General features: G+C 41.2%; 1 protein-coding gene across 1 annotated transcript in view; it reads right to left on the bottom strand.

Annotated features, from left to right (window-relative positions):
• The window catches only part of SV2C (synaptic vesicle glycoprotein 2C), an 86,590-nt gene that overhangs the window by 39,277 nt on the left and 22,297 nt on the right, over window positions 1-25,016 (bottom strand). Inside the window, exons 2-4 of the mRNA XM_081929380.1 lie at window positions 19,778-20,470; window positions 10,804-10,984; window positions 5,177-5,328 (exon numbers count right to left, since the gene is read on the bottom strand). Of these exons, the coding sequence (XP_081785506.1) occupies window positions 5,177-5,328; window positions 10,804-10,984; window positions 19,778-20,360 (916 nt within the window). The 5' untranslated portion in view covers window positions 20,361-20,470. The remainder of the gene's footprint in view (window positions 1-5,176; window positions 5,329-10,803; window positions 10,985-19,777; window positions 20,471-25,016) is intronic.

Below are 25,016 nucleotides of genomic sequence, written 5' to 3'. Positions count from 1 at the left end.
TGTAGAGGCTTCTGGCTGAAGTCTGAGCTGACAGCTTGCAGAGGGTTTTTGATATATATACGAAGGGCCTCAAGTTGCCCACCTTTGCTCTACAGTGTGTGACAGAATATTTAGAATTGGCCACCGGGGGAAAGAGAGGGAGTAGTTACTCCTTCATTCTCTTCTAGACACTCACAAACTAGTGGTATTATTATTCTTTACTTTATATCTTCCAATAAAGTACTCTTTTCCTGACTTCAATTTTTTTTTTAACCTATTCTGGCCTAAGCAATTCCGTGGGACAAATTTTCTGCAATAATGTTTCAGAACTCTGTTGTCCATATCCCAGTCAGCATCTCTATTGGAACTCTTAAAAACACACACAAAAACCTACTTTTCTATTGGCAATTGTTTTTTACATTTCCTTCTCTTATGGTTGCATCTGGCTTCAACCAGAGCCAGGGCCTTTTCAACACTGGCTCCGGCATGGTGGAATGCTCTGCCTCATGAGACCAGGGCCCTGCAGGATCTGATTTCTTTCCGCAGGGCCTGTAAGAGAGAGTTGTTCCGCCTGGCCTTTGGCTTGGAGCCAATTTGATTCCCTACCCCTCTTCTTTTTTTCCTTTCCTTTTCCTCCTGCGATGAGGCTACATTTTAATATTTTAATGTTTCAATATTTTAATGTTGTATTTTAATCTTGCTTTTAAGTTGTATTCATTCAACTTGTTTTTATTATTGCTTGTTAGCCGCCCTGAGCCCGGTCTTGGCTGGGGAGGGTGGGGTATAAATAAAAATTATTATTATTATTATTATCTCTTTAATTTGTTCTTTCATTGTATGTTTAATTATTGTAACCTGCCCTGGGATGTCACAGTAAAGGGCTGATGAGGTATCGTATCGTATCGTATAGTACAGTACAGTACAGTATAAAATAAAATAAAATAAAATACAAACTGCCCACCCCACATTGGATATGCGCTTGTCCATACTAAACACATGTCCAATGCCAGTAAGAACACAGACCTTCAGTATTAGACAAAACCAAGACTGATTTTTTTTCCTATTTTTCATTTTACAGATATCCAATCTGGTGTTGGTGCAGCAGCAACAACTGCAATAAATAATTTTGGAACACTTCTCCAAGGTGTGAAGTAGTTTTGGCTTCTATCTCCCAGGAGCAGTCTGCTGTTGTGACAGCAGGGTGTGAAATCATTTCCTATTCTTTTATTATGGACCATTGTAGGCACATCCCTGCCTTATGAACAACGAGATCTACCATATCAGAGAGATTCTAATCTCCCTCTAGGGACTGCAGCAGGAGGACAGAAAAAGTACAAATAATTTAACTTACAGTTCCCAGTTAAAAATCATGCAAATTTTTCACCAGTGAATTGCAGCCTATCCTGAATAACGTCAGTTCTCTTCCACAGGCTGTGGTGGCTCACTCAGTTTGACTATTCCACCGTAATATTATCACAGGTAAAATCGCTACCACTTGCACCACATACAATGATGGTAGTTGCTAATTCCATCCCCCTACTTTCCACCACCACCACCATTAATTTTCCTTTATTCACATATCAACACACACACAGGGTAGCTGGGGTTCAGTATGGAACAAACAGATAAATGTATTTTTTATTTCAAACAATGTAACGTAACGTAATATAATACAATACTACAATACAGTGCCTGTTAAAAACATTCCTGTTTAGACAAGCCTACCCAAATGCTTAGAAAACTGAGGTAACTTTAATCTGTTTTAATTTTTTAAGTTTTGTATGTTTTAGAATAAGGTTGCAATTTTTAAAAAATGATTTTACTGTTTTATATTGTGTAACCACTTTTGAGGTGTAAATTTTACGACATAAATATACAACTGCCTAATGAAGTGGTACAGTAAGATACACTAAAAATTTCTTCTGTACTTAAAGATAAATCCTAAGGACTTAGAAGGCTAAAGCAAACAGTTTGTGTGAAGATATTTATATACTTTATAGTTGAAATGCCCACATAACATGACGTACAATACAAAAATATACAAATAAAATTAAAATCAAGTCCTATCAAGTTGTCAGGAAAAATATATACACTTAAACCTCTATGGTGGCTATTAAAGGTAAAGCTAAATCACTTATGGCACAACAAAACACCATGATGGAAACCAGAGCACACAGAAACACCATTTACCTTCCCACCACAGCGGTACCTATTTATCTACTTGCACTGGTATGCTTTTGAATTGCTACGTTGGCAGAAGCTGGGACAGAGCAACAGGAGCTCCCCCCATCATGCTGATTTGAACCACCAGCTTTCCAATCAGCAAGCCCAAGAGGCTCAGTGGTTTAGACCACAGCTCCACCTGCTATTACCAACAGCTAGCAAAAACCACGCTGAACAAGAAGGTTTTCAGCTAAAATTATATCAAAGTTGGTCTGTATCTTATGAGGGGAGGGCCACCACAGGAAAGGCTCTCTTCCTGGTTGTTACCAGATGGGTCTCTACAGGCTCTGGCACAACCATGAAAGTCTCTGATGATTATCTAAGTGATTGGGCAGGTCCGTCTGGGAAAAGATGTTCTCTCAGGTAACCTGGTCTGGTAGCAAACCGGCATCCAGTGCAGCTCCTTCAGAAATGGTGCTTCAAATATTAAGGGGAGCCCTTCATAGAACACACTGCAGTAATTGTCTTAAGGTTTTCAAAGCATTGGCAATAGTGGCCAGATGATTCTTTCTCCTGAGATGCATATAACTGGTGTACCAGCCAAAGCTGGTAAAAGGCACTCCTCACCACTGTGGTCACTTGGGCCTCTAGCAACAATGACAAACCCAGGAACACTCCAAGACTGTGCACATGTTCCTTCAAAGATAGTGCAACCACATTCTGAACAGGTAAAGTGCCGAATTCCCACACTCAGAAACCACTCACCCACAGGATTTCCATCTGACAAGGATTCAATTTCAGTTTACTAGCACCCATCCAGCCCAACATTGCATCCAGTGTGACTTGGTGCTGGAATCTCTTTAGCTCAAAGAGCTACAAGGAATGATAACATATCTCCATTTAAAAAAACAAACTCCAGTAAAAATAGGCTTCATCTCAATATGTACCTTAATTCATGCTAAGTGAGAGATAAGCATTTGTGTTATTATGTATTGCGTAATTCTTTTCATTGGAATTTAGCTAGAACAAGGACCTTATAATTTGCTGATACAGTTAATGCTGAAAACAGTGGAGTGCCTTATTTTCCCCAAGGGAACTTCCAGGTGGAATATTCCTCAAGAGGCAAGCACATGGATTCACTACACCTGATGCCATAAAGCCACATGAGAATTGTGCAGATTCCAGTGGTGATTCTTGCTAGGCTGTGCAGCAGACCAGACATTAGCATGAATGCCATAGTCCAAGGGATGGAGGCATATGATCTTGTGAAACTGTGTTACTCCCCCAACTCTTTTTGTGTGTGGAACATGATTTCCAATCAGGACCAGCCCCAGACATCTTGGCACCTTGGGCGAACCCTAAAGTGGTGCCCCCTCCCATCAGAGAAGAAGCGATAAGTGAAAATCTACATCAGGAAGAAGTGGGGAATAAAGATCTACATTGGGAACAAGGTCTACATCTAGAACAAGGGGAGCGGGTGAAGATCTACATTAGGAAATTAGAAAATCAAATCAACATTATCAACTTCAATTCCTTGAAGTGGGAATCAAAGGTAATCATGGATGGTAAAGGGACCTGCTCTGAATCACACCAGGCAGGTGAAGAGTCCAGGAGACCCCAGAGGGCAACTCCTGCCATTTCATCCCTAGGGATGGGAGGAGACAGCTTGGAGGCAGCTGATGAATAGGCGGCAGATTCAGCCACCAAGGAACACACGGCAGTGGCAGCAGCAGGCAATGCATTCTTTGCCTCATGGATGGGTTGTCCTTTCCAATATATATGATTCTCTCCTAAACTGCAAAAGCAGTATTGCCTGTATCTCCTATCCGAACACAGCCCATCATTTACTGCATCACCAAGGTCTTTAAAGGTATGTCTGTGGGTCCAACAGCCTATGTCTATGTTATACCAGTTATGTTCACTCCTGAAGAGGGAGTCAATTGAATGAATCATTATTGTGGCAAGTTTTCTGTATCCCAGCTTGCATTTTTTATGATAAGGAAGCTACATCCTTTGTTATCCATGGTCTGGGGTGGCCAGTTTGACCAATGAATCTGCCACAACATTTGGAACTACCAGACAAAAAAACACAGATGGGCTCCTAGATATGATACTGAAGATCAGCGATGAAAGGTTAAATTAGGCTGACTTAGAGCTGTAGGATAAGCCTCAGATTCGTCCAACAAGAAAATTAGTTCAATGCATTGCAGAAAGGTATTTTAAATACTTCTAGGCTACAAAGTACTGACATTTAAAAGTTAGAGGACAACATTGCAATAAAAATGCTAAGTTATCTACACTAAAATAAAGCAAAGTAACCTTTGAAAGCAATTTATTGTAATCATGTATATAAATACCTTGCCTTAAGGTAAGTTTTTAAAATGCACATTTTGTAAAAGTTAACAATCATTGTTCACTCTTGATAATTTAAAAATGACTTTTAATTTTACTTTTATGCTCAGCTTTGCTAAAGAAAAGTATTATTGCAATTATAAAATATATAAACTTGCCATCACTCCTTAGACTATTATAAAATATCCTACACTAAAAAAGTATAGTAAATTAAACTGTTATGAGTATGCATATTTATATGACCTCATGCATTTATAAACCCCTTTCTCTGTCAAATGACACTAGTATTAACCAGATTTGAAAATATATATTTGCATGGTCCTCTACACAAGTGAGATATACCTCTAAGCAATTGGGTACGACCAGGCCTTTTTTCCAGCTGGAACTCACTGAGCAATTATCAACATATAAGAGGCCAAAACAAAGGAACTCTTCAAAATATCTCTCGTAAGCACACCCCAATGTCTGTTTAGAGATTAAGTTAATCATATGTTAGGAACATAAAACGTGTGGACAAGTCGAATCACAATAGTACTACTACCTACTGTAAAGTGTTTGCCCCCACATTCTGCTTCTTTGAAACAATCAATTCTAACACTGAAATGCCTTGTAAATGATTATGGCTTAGCATTTATGTACATTGATATCAGTAGCTTTATGCAACAAAAAATATGCTTCTTACCATAGTGTGGGATGATTGCCCAGGCCATGGCGGATGCATAGATGCCCCCAATCATCCAAAACATGCAAAGCCAACTTAAGTGTTCTCCACGTTTTTCTCGAGCAAGAACTTCAGCAAAATAGGAGAATACAACTGGAACAGCTCCTCCAATCCTAATTGAAGACACAGAGTATAAATTTAATACAACCATAACAAAAACTATGAACAAGCACTGTCTTTATTTGTGTCTTTAATGGGTAGCATGCAAAACAACTATTTCACTACACCAGCCTTGTGTGTATATAACACAAAGTTATGGTTTGTCTAGTCAAAGTGTGGTTTGCTTCAGTGTTCCAACTCAGCCCAGCACATTAACCATTGTTTATTTTCTAGCAACCAACCATAAGGTGAAATGTTTGTTTTGTCTAGTTTGGTGTTTTAACTGAATGCAATAACTTGTCTACAGTTTGGCATTTTGACTGAATGCAATAACCTTGCTTGACCATGGTTTATTTGACAATCCCACCCCAGATGCTCACCAAGCTACAGTGACATGAGGTAAGAGCATTGTGGGGGACCCAGCTTGCTGGAGAAATGAGACATGGTTTGTTTTCCCCTCTGTTCGAAGATTTGAGGCTTGTTGAAATTAACTTAGCAAAGAAGAGAAGCAAGAGAAACAGGCTTAAAACAAATCATGCCTTTGCAGCTTGGGAGAACGCAGCCACTAAATCTTTTGGTGCAGTTATGACTCAGGATATAGGCAAACAAAATTCAAATAATGTCTAAGAATTATTGGACTAAATTCTGGTTAAGAAAGAAACTATACAGTTTAGTTTTTATTGCATGGTCCTCTGTTGCATCAGGGTGTTCTTAGACCTCATATGTTGAATTTAAATGCAGAAGGCAACACAATCTCAACTGTTAAATCATTATCTCTTAATGAACTCTATCATTCAAAACTGTAGAAATGTTGAAAGGTTATAATATATTGTACTGTTTCTCACATCGTTTGGGTGAATTTTCCTCCAGTTTATTTTTTAAATTCAATGGGCAAGTGCTGTGCATTTGGCACCTGAGCACTTTTATTCATTACTACTATGCTACTTCTGAGTTTCTGTCATCACTATACAAAAACTGATAAGCAGCTCCCACTCTACATAAGCTGTTCTTCACATCTAAAATTAAGCCTTTGATTACCATAAGCTTCTGATTTCTGATGTCAGCAGTGACCATAATGCTTAAAAAGACATGTGGGACAACAGAATCAGGACTGGGACTGCATTAAACATCTACCGCTGTATATCTGAGGAGCTTTTACTATTTTCTGTTTTAATATTTAGTATATTTCATGTACCATTCAGCTGATTAAATTATTACTCCAGAGCCACTTTAAAAATGATAATGCAAAGGTATCTGATGTAATGAGGAATGCAGGTGCTGCTGTGGGTTAAACCACAGAGCCTAGGACTTGCTGACCGGAAGGTCGCGGTTCAAATCCCTGCGATGGGGTGAGCTCCCATTGCTTGGTCCCTGCTCCTGCCAACCTAGCAGTTCGAAAGCACGAAGTACAAGTAGATAAATAGGTACTGCTCCAGCGGGAAGGTAAACGGCGTTTCCGTGCGCTGCTCTGGTTCGCCAGAAGTGGCTTAGTCATGTTGGCCACATGACCCGGAAGCTGTACACCGGCTCCCTTGGCCAATAAAGTGAGATGAGTGCCACAACCCCAGAGTCGGCCACAATGGGACCTAATGGTCAGGGATACCTTTACCTATGTGATGTAATGTGTAGGGTTACTATGTCTGGCCATCCCTGACATTGCTGTTTTTAGTGGTTTTCAATTGGTCACATCCATACTATACATTCAGAGCACATGTCTTCCCCAGAAGAAGCATGGGAACTGTATTTTACCCTTTACTGAGCCACAAATCTCAGCACACTTAACAAACTACAGTTCCCAGGATTCTTTGGGGGAAAGCTACATGCTTTAAATGTATGGCGTGGATGTGGCTGACATTTGTAAATTGCCTTGACACACACGTAGAAGGCATTTCATAAATAAATAATAAAAATGGCAATGTTAGCTAGGGTTTAGGGGAGTTGGAGTCCAGTAACATCTGTAGAGTAGCATAGTATTAGGTAATGGAGTTTTCCCATGGTTTTCCTATTGAAAATCAAACTCTCCAAGCAGGCATTTGCAGCACCTTTTGGGGCCAATTAGTATGTTAAAGCAAGCAGCTTTCAGTAGACAGGGGTGGACTTTGGTAATATGGAGCCCTGAGAATGGACAAATTTTTACACCCCCACCTAAGGATTTCTATTTTTCACAATGATTCCTTTTGGTACAGTTGGTACTGATTACTGAATACTTCAAAGTGTGTCTTGGCTCTCTGGGACTAACGTTGGGTCCCTGTATTGTGCAAAAGGGACAAGTTCCTTTGCAGTGTTATTGAGACCCTGGCTGACCCAATGTTTGAGAAAGTACTCCTGCATTATTTTATACAAGATTGGTTCATGCACTTGGACAAGTATGCATGGATGTCCTTTTTGCAAGATTTTGTACTCTGCTGCAGTTCACAAATACAAAACACATACTACATCACTCTGTGGTTTTAAGCAAAAACATTGCATAATCGAAGACCAAAGCGATGTGTGTTCCTCCCAGAAAGAAACCACCCCATTCTTTCAAAACTCTGCAAATTGACATTAGAGAAACAGAATGATTCCTGAAAAGAAAATGGTCAGAAAAAGAAAGGATCCTGGTTTGTGTATGCTTGTAAAGATAGATCAGAATTTGCCACAAGGGACAAAAAGGGGCATTTCTCTTTGTGGGGTAGGCATCTTAAACAATCACTACTACGAAATAGGAATATACCCTTCTTTAAGTTGTAACCCATATCCCTGCTACTCACTGTAGTGAAGGTTAGTACACTATAATGAAAAGGCTTTAGAAGCAACTTATATCAGCTATGTCAGGGAACTGCCATCAGCTCAGAGACGAGAGGTGGGAGGGCAGTTGTGTTATAGGGAACCTCCGAAAATCTTGCGAAGCAGTTCCTCCTCCGGCGAGGAGGAAACCGCCACCGCCAGTGGAGAGGAGGTGCAGGGACCAGGGGATTCTAGGGAGAGCCTCAACACCGAGCCTGAGCAAACAGGAGAGGAGGGAAGTACCCTTTTGCCAGCGCACATTCTGCGCAGTAGGTTTCGGCACAGGGAGAGGCGGAGAAGATTGGGGGTCACGAGACTGTTATGCTGGGGGAGGTACAAAGACTGACAACTCCCAGATTCTGCTAGTGATTCAGCCAGAAATGAACTTACGATGCTCTTCACTGTAAATAGTTTGCACTAAGAATAAAGCCTGGAAAAGACAGGTTCTTGCCTGTTTGCTCTCGAGCAACCACATCAGCATCTGACAAGCTATGATAATTAGATAGAACCCTGATGTTCATAAACAATGTATCTTTGCATACAAGATATTGGGGAGAATCAAATGGGAGAGAAAAGCTGCTCTCGTGCCTTACTTGTAAACTTGTCAGATGGCATTTGACTGACAAGTGTCCCAAGAGGCTGTTGAACTCTAGCTCCCATGAGCCCCAGCTAGTATGGCCACGATCAGGACTGAAGTCCAATAACATCTTCCCAGGTGGGGTTACAGGTTCCCCATCCCTGGACTAATGCTTTGATCTGATCCAATAAGGTTCTTCTCATTCATAACATGTCATGAAAATTTGTCCATCAGTGTGTTTGACAATCCCTGCTAGAACCCCTATGATTTTGTGTGCCACAGAAGTTCTACCAAGAATTAGTGAACACAATGATGGTCACATTTTGCAAAATCTGATAACCTCCAAACTACCTCTCAGCAGTTCCCTCCTACCTAGTGCCAAAATTATCTTTTCTATTTATTTCCTTCCTTCCTTCCTTCCTTCCTTCCTTCCTTCCTTCCTTCCTTCCTTCCTTCCTTCCTTCCTTCCTGGCTCAGCTTTGGTTTGTTATTCAGAAAACCCAATGCATATGGACACAATTTATCATTTATCCCCTTTCCTTTTCCTGCAGGTATCAGCAATATGCAGCCAAAACAGCAGTTGCAGATAACATTATTCAGTCATATCAACACCAGACATTGAAAGCACCTTTATACAATTTTAACAGACATTGAGAATTTGGGAATTGTAGGTGTGAGAGGTCAGCACCCTTAGCAAACTACAGTTCCCAGGACCTTTTGGGGGAAGCCATGAAAGTTAAAGTGGTATAAGGGTGCCTTAAATGTATGGTGTTTCTATTACCTTATTTAAGAAGACATTCTCCAATACTTTTTCATATTCCAGTCACCCCTGTTTATCTAACACAAAAGTATATCTTATTAATAGTTGAAACTGATTTGCTAAGCAGTCTAAACTTACAATAGTGGAATATTTTCTTCACATAAATTATATTTTTCCTAATTCAAAATCCTGCTCCAAGGCACAGCTGTCTATTCTATTTGTACATTACTAGAGGCAAATTATAATGTTTGAAATCAAATGTCCTCCCCCGCTGCAATTTTAACAACTACTTAAATCTCGCTGTTACCACCCTTGAGAAATTACTTTACAATGTTATAATATTTTCAGATGTGTCAGTATTCCACACAAATCTTTAAGCAGTTGAACAAATCGAGGTATCACACTGGATGGAAAGAAAGCAGCAAATTCTAAATATTTCGGGATTCAAGTCCTTAAAAGAGCACCTCCCCCAACATCAACCATCTTGGATCTTACACTCAGCAAGTGAGATTTCATTAGTGGTGCTGCCACTGGGGACACTCAGTTGATGATGATCTGTGACAGGGCCTTTTCAGTGATGGTTCCCCATTTGTGGAATGCCCTCCCTGGTGAAGTGCACCTGTCTCTCTTATTATATATATTATTTGGGAACTGTAACTTACTACTTTTCTGTTTTATTTATTTATATTGTGTCATAAAATATTTTAAATTTAGTGTAAAATATTAAAAGTATACTCAGCTCTCTGCATCTATCACCACTGATATTAATGCAAGGTGGTTAAATCCTAAGCTATGCAGTGTGTGAATTTCTAAATGGATTGTTTTGACATTTCTTCTTTCAGGCATACAGTGACAGATGTGCAAGTGAAATTTTCAGCCAAGCAATGCCACTTTAAGTACCCCAGTGTGGATCAAAGGAAAACAATATTCACTTTTTTAAAACCACTGACTACTTCTTTGCATGGACTTTATCCATACAGGGCACCCTCACAGCACAACAGGCTAGAGTCTGGACAGCGAAGCACAAGAGCAAATGCAGATTGAGAAAGTCTGAGTAAACATAAAGCCCAACCACAATACAGTGGTACCTTGGTTCTCGAACTTAATCTGTTGTGGGAGCTTCCTGCAGTCAAGCAGAAGCCATGTCAGATGTTTGGTTCTGAAAAACGTTCACAAACCAGAACACTTACTTCTGGGTTTGCAGGGTTTGGAAGCCAAAACATGTGAGGACCAAGGTGTTCGAGAACCAAGGTACGACTGTACCCTCAATAGTACCTTGGGCTCTTGACAGCAGGATGGGAACAACAATGAACAAGCTTTTCCCCAGAACAGGGAAAGGTAAAGTTAAATTAGGAAATGAAAGGAAGAAAGAAAGGAAGAGCTTACCCAAATCCAGAAAGTAAACGACAGAAGAGAAAGAAGCCATAGCCCTGGACAAATGATGAAAGGAAGGCAAAGAATCCATTGACAGACATACATATGAGAAGAGACTGTCTCCTTCCCACCTTGTCTGCCAAGCCTCCCCAGAAGAATGCCCCCACCATCATCCCAAGGTATACTATGCTACCTGCAACACACAAAAGAGAATATGTTACATTAGGAAGGATTGCATAGTTCTCAATATCAACTCCTAAGTCACTGTTCCTCCTCAGCTCCCACACATGGCACAATTTACTTGCAAAACAACTATGTACATTTATTGTAGGTGAGTAATTTGAATACAGATTTGCAAAGGAAAAAAACACTCCTCTCATATGCATCCTTTGTTTCTGACTTACTGAAAATTTGGTACTTGTTTAGTTATAGGGACATAGCTGCAAGAAAGTAAAAGAAAAGGCAAGCAAATCTGGGGGTTGAGAGGTTTATATCCTACCTTTTCTTGCAAGGAGCTCAATATGGTGTAAATGGTCCCCCCCCTACCCATTTTGGCCTCAAAACAGCCTTGTGAAGTTGACTGAGGGACTGTGCCTGGCTCACTGTCACTCAGTGAGCTTCATAGCTGAGCAGAGATGTGAACCCTGGTCTCCCGGATTCTAGTTCAACACTGGCCACCACACTGGCCCTCTCCATCTTTCCTTCAACATCCATGCAGGGTAGAGACATTATTACAGTTCAGGGGCACATTAAGCTGGGGGGGGGGGTTAAGCTGGAGCAGAGCCAGTGAGGGATGTGAGTTGAAGAAAGTCCCAAGAGCCAGACAGAGTGGCCAGGGGGGCCATGTTTGGTCCCAGAGCCTGACGTTCCCTATCCCTGCTCCATAGCATCTCCTACCCAGAATTTTTACATAAATAGCGGGCTAAAATTAGTTATGTGGATAAATCAATACCATGCAATTAACTAATGCATCTACGTTGCAGGAAAACTTTGTTATCAACAGGATTATTTTCCAAATCATGTGTGTGCTCTCAGAATGTGACCCTTTATAAATGGCTTCAGAAACTAGGATTATTTAAATTGCTTTAATAACAAAAGGGAGGAAATGAACAAGAGAGGATCAGGTTTCTCTATGCTGGGAAACTTGATAGGTCAGTGTACAAAACTCACTACAGATCATGCTTGCTTACAGCTGTTTTCTCTGATAACAGTGCACATTATAGTAATGACTCTGCAGCTTTATCGCTTGTGCTTCAAGAATATTTTAATTTCAATAAACATGCCTTTAAAGAGGTGGGTTCCACAAGACCAAGGATGCAGCCAAACCAACCATATAAAGTATGTTTGTGTATATATAAATTTATTTTGTTTATTTATAAAAATATTTATAGACTTCCCCTCCATATAAATCATCAGGGTAGTATACAAGAACATTGACGAGTACTATAAAACATTGAACAGGCTGCTGGCATAAAAAGATCTTCAAGAGGCATCTGAAACATATAGTAGCAAAACTATTGCACAGCATGGAACTGGTAAAAGTACATGGCTGGCTTCTAGTTGAAGCTAGCTGGGCTTCTGAAACACAGAAGAATGGGAACTGACAGTGCTCGTCCACATAATCTCAGAGACTGAATTGGGATATAAAGGCTCAGGAGGTCACTAAGTATATACACAACTACACACACACACACACACACACACACGCATATGTGTTTATGTAATAAATATGCATGCTCATACATGTGTGTGCACATAATCTTTATGGCATTTTAAAATAATTTTTACCTGCCTTGCAAGTTATCCACCAGCTCCAGATTGCCTGATATTTGGAAACTGAAATGATGGCACACAGAACACAATGCATACAAGATCAAAATATCTAATTATTAATAGGGTGTTGCCCTGATCACTTCTATGCATTGTGTTCCACTCCAAAGTGACTTACAAATCTGAATCCAAAGTGGCCTTAATATGAGGTGGGAGAGAGCTATTCTAATCCCACACTGTGAATAAGTTTGGCACAGATAAAGCCATATCTGAATGAACAGTTTATTGATTTAAACACACACAATGCCACACTTCAGTCTCTTCCCTGCTGCTCAAGTAGCCAAATTAACAGGTAGTTAAGAGACTATAACATTTAATTGGATGGACACAAATATTGATTTATGTCCAACTTTTTACAATTAAGACAACTGCAGAACAGTAAAAATAGTATTTCTGTCTCTATTCTCACCCTGAGCGTAAAAGAAAAACCACCACCCCCTACTATTATAAAAATGAGATACTATGATGCAGCAACTACAGAACAGGGTTATCGAAAACCTAGTTAATCCCAGGTAATGATATGAAGTCACTGATGGATTGCTTTAGTACTAGCGCTGAACGTATTATTTTGAAGGTATCTTCTCTTATCCGATAGTTCCCTCTGGCATTACAGCGAAAATCCTAACTGACAAGCCTGAGATAAAGCCTACTTTGTTAAGTCTTTGTAATGCCTCTAATGCTTGGTTTCACTTTTCTCTGAAACTGAGGTGCCTCTGATACGTTTTCTCCCTCTCAGACTTTTGATGCGAAATGCAGCAACAGCATTCACGTAGTTCTCAATCGACCCTGTCATGGTAACAAATTGGTGTGACTCTGCAATTTGAAATGCACTTTTTATGGCAATACTCCAAGCTCAGTGTGATTATGAATGGTGCATGTGACTGAACAACACAATGTGTTTCCCATGCAATGTTCTGGGATTAATTCTTCTCACAAACAAAAACCCTACAACCGGTAATTGGCCATAGGATCACTCTACAGTCATGTCTCTACATCATATCAGAAGCCCCTGTTTGGCAAATAGGGAAAATTCTGGATGAAGGACCAGCATGTTCAGGGGCTGGCATGACGACAACTTTCTGCTGACAATTGTCTCTTCCTACAATGTTTTCCCACCTGTGAGTTGTGGAAAAGTAATAGTGGCTTGAATCCCAACAAAGGCAGCATACACACCATTAATTAAAAGCTCACCCCACTGCAAAAAAAATCCTGTGAAATGTAGTTTGTTAATGGTGCTGAGAGTTGTAGCTCTGTGAGGCATAAACTACAGTCCCTGAGATTTGGGGGGGGGGGGGAGGTAGGTGTGTGCGCTGCCAAAGCTGGCAATATTCAGTGTATTAAATGTGTCAAAAGTAATAGAAAACTTTTATTAGGTGACTAGCTGTATGAGATAAAGAAGCATCTTTGCATAAGCAGCCAACTTGACTGTCTCTGATGCAAAAAAAAATGAGCTTTTAAAAATGTTGCCTGATTTTGCAGGGTTTGGGGAGAGATCTTTGTGTTCTCTTATGCCAACAGAAGTTGGGTCTAGTAAACGCTGACACATTCATTTTCATCAAAGAAAAGAAAAATCATGCCAGCACAAGCAAACATGGGACTTCCTTAGCTATCAAAATGCGCTCCTCTAGGGAAAATAAAAAAATATTCACTGGAACTGAGGTCGTAATCCTTGGCCTCGGTAAAACAAGCAAGCGGTATAATCCAAAGACGCACAATGCACTGGGAATCATTCACATTTCAGGGCAGAGCACATAAAGCAGGAGAAATTAAATGTAGCACTGTGGCAATCATCCTGCCAGTGCAAGCTTTTCAGCTTGCCATATGGAATTATTCACCTCTCTGCCCCTGCTGCTTTGGGATTTCCTCTGACCCCACCCCAATTTTGGGAAGTTGTAGGCAGATGCAGGAGAGTCCCGTTGTGCTACTGGGATACGTTAGCTGAATCCCAGTATGTTTCTTAGCATGTATATATTGAGGTAGCTCATCTAGATGAATATAATGCCACATTGCTGTCTTACATCTCATCCTCATCCCTTGACAGAACTTTCTTTTTTTTTTTTAATCAATTCCCTTCACTTTAAAATATCTGTTCTAGACCAAAAAGTGCCTACCTGAAGATTTCAAGCATGGCATTTTGAAGCACTGCCTATTTATATTGTGGAGCAGTGAGAAATGGAAGATCCATAGCTCATAGAATCATAGAGTTGGAAGAGACCACAGTGGTAAGAGAGCTCAGTGGTAAGAACAGATGCTAGAGGTCCTGTATTCAAGTTACTGCCACTCTCATCAGGTAGAAGGCATGGGAAAGACCCTGACCTGGGATCTTAGAATACCACAGCCTGTCAGAGCAGATGAGTTAGATAGATAAACACAGTGGCGTAGCGTGGGGGGTGGCCGGCCGCACCGGGCGCAACATCTGGGGGTTACGGTTAGGGGGCGCAAATCCACGGGTTAGGGGGCGCAAATTACTTGCCTTGCCCCGGGTGCTGACAACCCACGCTACTCCACTGGATAAACAGATTGACCTAGTATAAGGCAACTTCCAATGCTAAAAACATCATCCAGTCCTCAGTGAGCCTTTCAATTCCCCATGAAAAAGAGGGTTGAAGCCTCAAACATTTCAGTCCCTCCATTTTGAAATGGGAATATATACACATTAATGGCTTAAAATGTGGCAATGTTGTTTCCCTAAGCTGTGTTTGAAGTCATATTTGCAAGCTGCTGCAGACATCAGAGAGAGGGCTGGGGTCTCTTCACCAGATGCACATTAGGGCTGTGCAATAAATCGCTATACCCTTGAGTACCAGTATTGAAATAACATTGTGATAAGTAGTTCAACAAGGCAATATACTTGTGAACAAAAGGTGGTCACATAACAGCTTCCGGGGGTAGCTCAGCTGAACAGGTACTTTACAGATAATTTGCAGGCACAGTGTCTCCAGCTCTGTTTGCTCTCTCCCTCCTAACTCATAAGCCCTCACACAAACCAGCATCTTCACTGGGTATCTTTCCACTTAGAGCTCAGCTAAGTATGCAGAACCTGCTAATAATCCAGGAGGGACCCCCCCCCCCCACAGCTAGACAATCAAAGAGGCAAAGTAAACAAAGAACTGGAAAGTGGAATGAGGGCTTTTGAGGGGGGTCCCTTCTGGGGGGAGGAATGGAGGGGAGAAGATTTAGCTGGCTGCCTAATGCTGAAATGGGAGGTTGTGAGAATGATGGGGAGGGTGTTTTTCAGTCAGCAGTGCAAGCAAATGAGTGTCTGCTCACAAGCATGCCCTACTGAATTCAATGAGGCTTATTCCCAGGAAGGTAGAAGTTTAGTTGAACTCAGTGGGAGTTATGCATGCACAGGTTGTACTTAGACCTCTGAGTAGGGAAGCAGATGCAACGACTAGTAAATCACTTAAACTACTCTTAAATTGGTTGGAAATATATTAAATATAATATATGGAAGTTTATTTAATATTTTTATTAAATCTACTACTTCTTTACCATTTAAGGCCCTCCTCTGCCGCAGGAAGCCTCGTTAAGGCCCTCGGCTGCTGTGAGGAAGTGTAGCGCACCCTCCACCATTGTAGGGAGGTATGACAGGACCCTCTGCCACTGCAGAGGTGTGGCAAGGCTCTCTGCTGCAGGGAAGCCCAGTGCACGCTCCACCGCTGTGGGGCAGTATGGTGGGACCTCTGCTGCCAGCATAGATATATGCATATATCAAGATATATCAAGATATTGTGATATTTAGCTGGTGATATATCGTGATGTTGAAAATCAGATATCTTCCATGCACATTACCTGATTTGTTTTTCTGTACCTGAAACCCCTGAACTGAAAGTTGTTATCTGCACATGCACAAAGGCTGCCTGAAATGTACACACCTCAGTTTATTCACAGCTTGCATTTTCAAATTAGATGGAAGCTCATTTGAGGAGAAACACATCAAAGGAGTATTTCTTGAAAAAAATGCAAGACACAGGTAGATTGTGGGCAACTCAGCTTCAAAAAGAAAGCTGTAGGAGTGCACTGGAGCAAACGGTAATATGCATATAGCATGAGAGTGAATTAAAATGACAAAAGGAATGGAATACACGTTAACAATTGCTATAGATGTTGTTGGACTCCAATTCCCATCAGCCACAGCAAGCATGGCCTACGCTTAGGGGTGATGGGAATTGGAGTCCAACAATTTCTGGAGGGAACCATATTGGCTACCCCTAGTCTAGAGGCAACTAGAAGCTGAAGCAAAGTGGGCAGGGACCTGAAATATCTCTTTGGTCGGAGGCAACTAGGTGTCCCGTAAGAGTATAGATAGTATGAACATTTGCCCTCCAGCATATTTTATTAATAAATGTTTTTATATGTGTGACACATTTTCTTCCAAAAGGGCCTTTGAGTCTCAGAATTTGGAATTCCCAGGAGCTGCAAAAATCAAATAAACAAGTTCAGCATCTTGATAGATGAGGTCTTGTAAACCATGATTTATCTATTGTGCAAGATTATCGAAACATGATGCCTGTGGAGAGCTCAATGATGTGTTAAAGATCTTCAGCTTTGTTTCAAAAGTAGATGTGACACCTAATGATTTAAACTGTGATGTATTTTCAGCCAAAGAAACCCAGACTGCTGAGGTGCCCACATACACAAAAATGAAGACAGAGACCTAATTAAGTGTGTGAAGTCAACAGAGCTTTTTTCTATTTTCAACATATTTGCATTTCTATGAAACATGACCATTGGTTAATGGTATTATAATTAAAGTGGTACTCGAAGATGGAAGTTTGATGCTGGCATAGAGCAAATGAAATTTTGAGCAAGTTACATATCACTGGAGTGGGAAAGCAAGTAGTTAACTCTTACTCAATTGCAGAGTTGGGGTGTTTCCCCTGGTAACACCTTACTACACAGATTTGTATTTACCGTATTTATAATCCACTTGTCCAGTGCTTTTTTCTGGAGGGATGCAGGGTACACATACCCCTAAACATTTTGTGAATCTAAGATTGACCTCATTGAGGGGCAGTATTTCAATATGAGTAGGAAAATGAGAGTACCCCTTTATGTTTTTTTTAAGAAAAAAAGCACTGCACTTGTCTCCCCAAGGGAAATGTCCAAGCTGCTCATGAAAAAGGCATAACATTGTCTAAAAACTGCAATATAAAATTAGTATAATCAAATACCAGAGAAAAGGAGAATAATTCCATAAAAATAGCTAAATGGCAACATAACCACATCCAATGAAAATGTTATACTCTGGTGAGAAAGAGACAGACTATCCTTTTTTCAGAAAAGCAAAGGCAGGGGTTTTGTTGGGGGGGGGACTGCTCATGATTTGTATATGCAGTTTTGTATATGCAATTTTTTATATTGCAGTTTTTAGACTCTGTTATTTAGCAGAGTTTGGTATTGTTTTAAAACACTGACGGGAAACCTTGTCTTCCCATATGTTGTTGGACTACTTCTCCCATTATCCCTGAGCACTGGCCATGCTTACTAAGGCTGATGGGAGCTGGAGTCCAACAATATTTTGAGGGTCACAGGTTTCCCACCCTTGATTTAAAGACATGTTTTACAAATGTTAGCAGTGGGGCCAAACTCACTATGAAAAACAAAGCATCTCTCAAGAAAAACCATCTCCAGCCTTAGTAGCTATGGTTTTGCTTTATTCACTGAGAAGTACAAACATGTGTTCCGTTTCTCCAGCCCAACTTCTGGACAGAATGGCTCAATGCAACTCTGAACCTGCCCTAAAGATATTTGGTAGCAAAGCGCTTACTCAAATGCTCTCTGATTCAAACTCCATTAAAGTTTTGAAAACTTTGCAGAATAATTGTTTTGGCAAAATATATTGTCTACCATCAGGAATATCAGCAGCTTTTCATACAGAATCCAGGTGGCCAACAATTAAGACAAGAGCAAACTGAACTCAGTTAAAGTATATCTTTAAAAATTGCTACTATGCCTATTGAGTGTTTTCCTGCTATATGAAATAGGGTGATAACCAGCTATGGACAGCAGCTTGCCAATTATGTTTTGGACTATTATTATTTTACAGAACCCTGCTCCGTTTGACCTTGAATAAGAGTCAACTAAGGGATGGCTCAGTTGGTAGAGTATAATTTCAGGGTCGTGGGTCTGAGTCCCACATTGGGCAAAAAGATTCCTGCATTGCAGGCGGTTGCCCTAGATAAGCCTTTTGGTCCCTTCCAACTCTACAGTTCTAGGGATTGGCTCTTCTGCATAGAATTAGAAACGCTCACTCACTAGTGAATCCCCACCACCACCATGTACAGTCATTTTGTAATTACACACCATTTCAAGTACTTTTGTAACACACCATTTCAAGTACTTTTGTAACACATCTCTGAACTATTCCTGCACAAGTCCCATGGAAACAAATTGAGCTGAAATTTCTCAAAACAGATTTTTCTGAGAAAATTTCTGGGATTTCCTTTTTCTTTTTCACACACCCCACCCCTTGAAAAAAAAGCAAATGATATTCTCCAATAATATTTTTTGTTATTGCAACCATTATTATTCCAGAATGACACTAGGGCCAGGAGGATGCAAAATGGCAGCCAGGCTGCCAACACACTTGGCTGCAGCTGCCACTTGTAGTATCAAAGGGGGAGAGGGACAAAGCCAAGCTACTGCCACTACTAATGGAAAGCCCCACTCCCAGAGAAAGTGTTCAATAATTTCTCCTCCCCCAGGTCCACCACCAATTTCTTTGCCAATAGATAATTTTAAGAGGCCACTTGCACCCAGCTCTACTCAAACACTCCTAATGATGAGGCTCTTTCTTCTATCTCTTTGTTACACAGTATTGACACGTATTCTTGATACTAAGCTATGCAGCACGTTATCAACACATTATATTTATTCTGGATTCATAAGCCTGCAGGTTTTTTGTCCTATGATTTAGGAACAGCTACTTATTTTTATTGGTCTTGACTAAGGGCAGAGGAAAATCTTTTCTTTTTACACATACAACAAAACAAAAGAGAGCCACGGTGGTATCTTAAAATACCTCACACACAGAGCTAACAAAGCAAAGATAGTTATTTGTTTTCATCAGAAGGAGCACTGTCAAATACATACTAGACAACATCTGTCTAATTTATGACACAAGTCTGGAGAGGATGTAAATAATACTCACCAAGCCATCCTGATCCAGAATTAGGGATACACATGTCTGTCTCAGCACTGGGCAATACAAATCCAACCACAAAAACTTCCACCCCGTCAGCCATCAGCGCCATCCCAAGAACAAAGAAGAGGGCCCACTGAAAACGTCCATGCCCACATTCCTGAATGATGAGCTCATACTGCTGTGCCAATTCTTCTTCATCAGCTTTTCTCTCCGTTTCCAGTTCAAGACGATCTTTGTAGTCGTCTCGTACAGGCTGACCTAAGGCTCCGATCCCATCCTTGTTCTGGGTCGCGTTTGGGATTCCCTGATATTCCCCCTCATAAATCTCATCATCTTCATCATGCCCTTCAGTCGCGTCACTTGATCCTTCATCTTCATTCGCCTCCCCACCGTAATTTCCTTCTTGGGTATAGTATTCATCATCTTCTCTGCCTTGGAATCTATTGTAAGATCTTTCCGTATATTCGTCTTGAGCCTTCTCTACAACTGCATTCCCTTTCCTCCCTGTCTGTTTCTTGACTACCTTGGCAATGTCCTGAGCCCCTCTCACTAATGAAGTATTATCTTCCATCTTGTAAGCTCCATCCATCTTGTGTTAATCAATGTGTGACTGAACTGATTCCGTGTGCAAGGGAACTATTGTGAGCTGGAGAGCAGCAGCAAGAGACTCCCAAGACACATTCGGTTCCAAAACAAGATCTAGGAGAAGAAAAATAAACACAAGAAAATATTTTAAGTTTTGTTTGTTCTGCATAGAATCACAAAACTAAAAAATAACACAGGATCTACAGTCACCGTTGCTCAAGAAGCAAGACTATCTGCCCACCAGTTCCCCATGGATTAACCCACACTATTGCTAACCAAGAGTGCACCAAAAGCAGAGAACTGGTGCACTGCAGAAAGGCTCCTGCAGAGTAAATAGCTCCTGATGACACAAGGAAGGAACCCGAAAGGGGAAAGCAAAAAACGTTCAGGTATTTTTGCTGGCTTCTCTCATTTACATGCAGTAGCGTCACTTTCCAACATACAGCTTAAAACACATGGGTTTGTGTGTCACGAACATATTATAGATACAAATATGTATTATGAAAGGTAACTGAAGCATTTCCAAAAAGAAAATAGTAGCTTGATATATAGTACTATTTGCTGTTCCTCAGTCCTGCTGTTTATAATGAGGAGCGCTGCTGAATTTTGAAATTTGTCGTTTGGAAGACCTAATAAGAGCAACTGGTAATGTTTACCTCAAAATACAAGGTGAGGATTACAGCCACATCTCATTTTTAGGCTTGGATTTCAGTCCAAATGGGAGAAGTCAGCTTCTTCTTCCTTCCCTTCCTGTCTTATTTCAAATACCCTCCCACTCTCTTGAGAGGGAAAAAGCTCTACCTCCCCCCCCCCCCGCACAGCTCCCTGATCTCTCTTTCCTTCCACCTACCCAGCATGTAGCTATGATTGCAAGGTAGCCACCAGGGGTGCTGGAAAATGTAGTTTCCCCTTTACTGTTTCCCAGGGCTTCTATTTCCCAAGTATTGGGGGAGTAGTCCATTTTCCAAAGTGTATTTAGGAATGTAAACATAATCACATGCTCAATGAATACATGAGAGGGATAGCAAAAGCATACATGCTGACCCTACTTCTCTTGACCAAGTGTTCATCCAAACATGTAGAGCACCTGGAGATACAAAATTGTGCATCTTTTTGTGTCTTTTCAAGCTTTCAGATCCTTGATTTTAGGATACAAGAAGATTGCAATCACCGAATGCCCTTCTGTGCATTCATTTAAGGCAATATTGTTGCATAAACTGTTCATCCACCTCAAATATCATGGCACACTGTGGGGATTTGGTTTTCCCTCTGTGAAGGAAGAGTGGGGAACTGCAAGCTTGCATGTCGGATTCATTCCCTGGGGCTCTCCCACTTACCCCTCCCCTGCTACAATCAGGCTTGCAAAAAAGCATTTATTCACTCCTATCAAAGCCCTGTTTCAAACAGAAGAGGGGAATTAACAGAAGGGGGTATGCAGCTGGGAAGGGGAGGGTTTAAAACATAATTGTTGCAGTGAGGTGGGCCAATCTTCCCTAAGAGTCCATTTGGGGATGGCCAGGTGAACCCTTCCCCCCACCCCTCAGGGACAATCTGCCAGAAGATCACTCCTATTCTGGCTGTTTTCAAGCCAAATTGTATGCATGTTTGTATGCAGTATTTGTGAGTGTGATGGAAGGCCAAGTGGTGGGGTTATTCCGTGATACCTGGAAGAGCAGACACCCCCACCCCTGGAGAGGTTGTGTTGATTGTCAATGTCTGCTAATCTTTGCTCGATGAGGCTTTTGGCTGAGCATAGGTTCATCTTTAAGGAGTCCGCTGGGGAAATTCCGATGCTCAGAAGTTTGGCATGGATTTTTCCTGCTGTGAAAAGTCTTCACACTGTCTAAGGGATTCCAACTTGTGTTCTTAAGTGTTTCATCTACAGTCGTACCTTGGATCCCAAATGCATTGTGAGTCAAATGTTTTGACTCCTGAACGCCGCAAACCCAGAAGTGAGTGTTCCGGTTTGAGAATGTTCTTTGGAACCCGAACATCTGACACAGCTTCTGATTGGCTGAAGGAGCTTCCTGCAGCCAATCAGAAGCCTCGCCTTGGTTTCCAAACGTTTTGGAAGTCAAATATACTTCCAGAATGGATTTCCTTTGACTTCTGAGGTACGACTGTATAAGAAATTAATGACACTTGAAGGCCAACACATAGTGAAGGCAATCCAATTAGAAAGAAAGCCACACATCTTTACAGGCACTGAGACCTTCCTCCCAAACACTCTTATCACAATGATTTAGAATTCTGCTAAGACAGGAAAAGGGAGGAATTGCAGCCACACAATAACATTTTCCAATGATTAAGTGATAGTGTATTATGTTCTGAGAGCAGCTCATGAGTGAAACATCTTTGATTTAAAATCTGCCTGACATTTCCCAAAACATCTCATGAAAACGACACTGTAAAGAAGGTGACCTCAGCATGCAGAGTTTGCGTTGTGCAATATATCATGTAAAGGTAATGTGATTTTGTGTAATTCGTAACTGAAAGCTTAGCCTGACAAGAAAATGCTGGAAGTCAGGATAGGGAACAAGAAAACTGATTCTATCCAAAGCCTACATACAATACTGATTATTAATTATGCCTCATATTCCCTCACAAAGCTAAATCACTTTGTGATCCTTCAGCGTTTCATTACAAGCAGTTCTTTCTTCCCATTCTTCTCTGTTGTTGGGGGGAGGGAGGGCTGAAATTTTTCAGGAACTGGCAGGGAGAGTGCACCTCATTTCCCACACCTGAGGCAAAATGGGAAAGTGCCTTTCACCCTACCGAAGCTTCTTTTAGTTGGTTTGCATGGCAGCGCCTGCAAAGCAGCAGCAACAGATTCCAGCTAGTTCTCACAAAATCTCATGCACTGTGAGAAGTTTCTCAAGTTCTTGGCAATATCTCACAAGAAGCCACCACTGCTGCTGTTGCTGCTTCTCTGCACCCAAGGGGATGCTGCCTCTTGGATTTCTGTTGCCAAAGGCAGCTGCCTCAGCCCACCTTATGGGCAGCCAGGTCCTGGGAAAAGTAGATGTTTGGGGAGGGGGAAATAGTGCTCAACAGAGAAGCAACAGAGGCAGCTTCCTGTCCTCCACCCCACACCCTTTTTGGACCTGTTTTTCTGGGTCTGTGAGTGGACAGCCTCTATGGTCTGTGAGTGGGCAGCCTCTATGGTCTGTGAGTGGACAGCCTCTATGGTCTGTGAGTGGGCAGCCTCTATGGTCTGTGAGTGGGCAGCCTCTATGGTCTGTGAGTGGACAGCCTCTATGGTCTGTGAGTGGGCAGCCTCTATGGTCTGTGAGTGGACAGCCTCTATGGTCTGTGAGTGGGCAGCCTCTATGGTCTGTGAGTGGACAGCCTCTATGGTCTGTGAGTGGGCAGCCTCTATGGTCTGTGAGTGGACAGCCTCTATGGTCTGTGAGTGGATAGCCTCTGGGTCTGTGAGTGGACAGCCTCTGTGAACAGCCTCTAATCTACTCTACAGTGCCTCAGAAATCAGCTGTCATGTGCAGGCTGCCTTAATTTCTAGGGCTCTTTGAGGAAGGAGCAGAGCAGTAGAGATGGACACACCTCAACTCAGGGCCCTCCCAGACATCCTTTTTATTGCATATTCATAATTATCTGTGCTCATGGTATTATCAGGGCATTCCACACGATCCCTCTTTCAATCTTGCTTGTGCCTGCAAAACTTGTCACACTGCTTCATTTTCAATCAGTGCTTAACCCATAACTCCCAGACTTCACACTGCAGCTTTGGTTTACCAAGAACTTGAACTTATTTCTTAATACATTTTGTTTGGATAATCTTTGCAAAATTCAGGTGGTGAATACTTAATGGCTCCCTGAGGGGAAGGGTCCTCTTTAGGCCCAAAGTGCCTCAGTACTCATGGATGCAAAGTTATAGGTTAGTCTTGCCTGCTTGTACCACACCTGATAATTTAGTATGACTTGGCCAGATATGTGATCTGCCTCCAATATTGAATATTTATATTGAAAACCGTATATTGCACTGCCCTAGTATACAGCTCTTAGGATGAAAAGGTGTTTTTCATGAATTGTGTATGAATAAAGGTGTTAGTATTAAGGGTGTGCTTTCAATATAGTTGGTTTTGAGTTCCCCAAGGTATCAAGCAACAGTATGCACACTCTATGTTAATTGTGTGTTCCTTCAGTTACAAAACAGACCCTTTGACGCTTTATCTTATATTCTGATAAGAAGGATGGATAGGAAGGAATCCTCATAAGGATGGCACTTATTTGTAACAAATGATACAATATTAATACAATATTAATGTTCAGGTATATGCTGAATCTCTTACAGAATATATGTGATTTACTAAGATGTTTTTAAGTCACAAGAACAGTCTGAGAACCAGATGTAAAGATGATCTCATTTTATAATTGATGTTATATTTAGTATGTCTGCTGGTATGAATGGATATGAATGTCTGAAGTATGAATGAGAACCGGATGATTAGTGGGTCTGAAGAATAAATGAATAAATAAAGTTATTGAATCAAAGATAAAGAACTGCTTAAATTAATTTACAAAGGACTATTGCATTGAAAGGGACGCGGGTGGCGCTGTGGGTTAAACCACCGAGCCTAGGACTTGCCGATCAAAAGGTCGGTGGTTCGAATCCCCGTGACGGGGTGAGCTCCCGTTGCTC

This window comes from Podarcis melisellensis, assembly GCF_964234715.1.
Source record: "Podarcis melisellensis genome assembly, chromosome: 11".
Lineage (NCBI taxonomy): Eukaryota > Metazoa > Chordata > Lepidosauria > Squamata > Lacertidae > Podarcis > Podarcis melisellensis.
The sequence above is the reverse complement of the archived record's forward strand: the minus strand, read 5'-3'. Positions and strand labels throughout refer to the sequence as shown.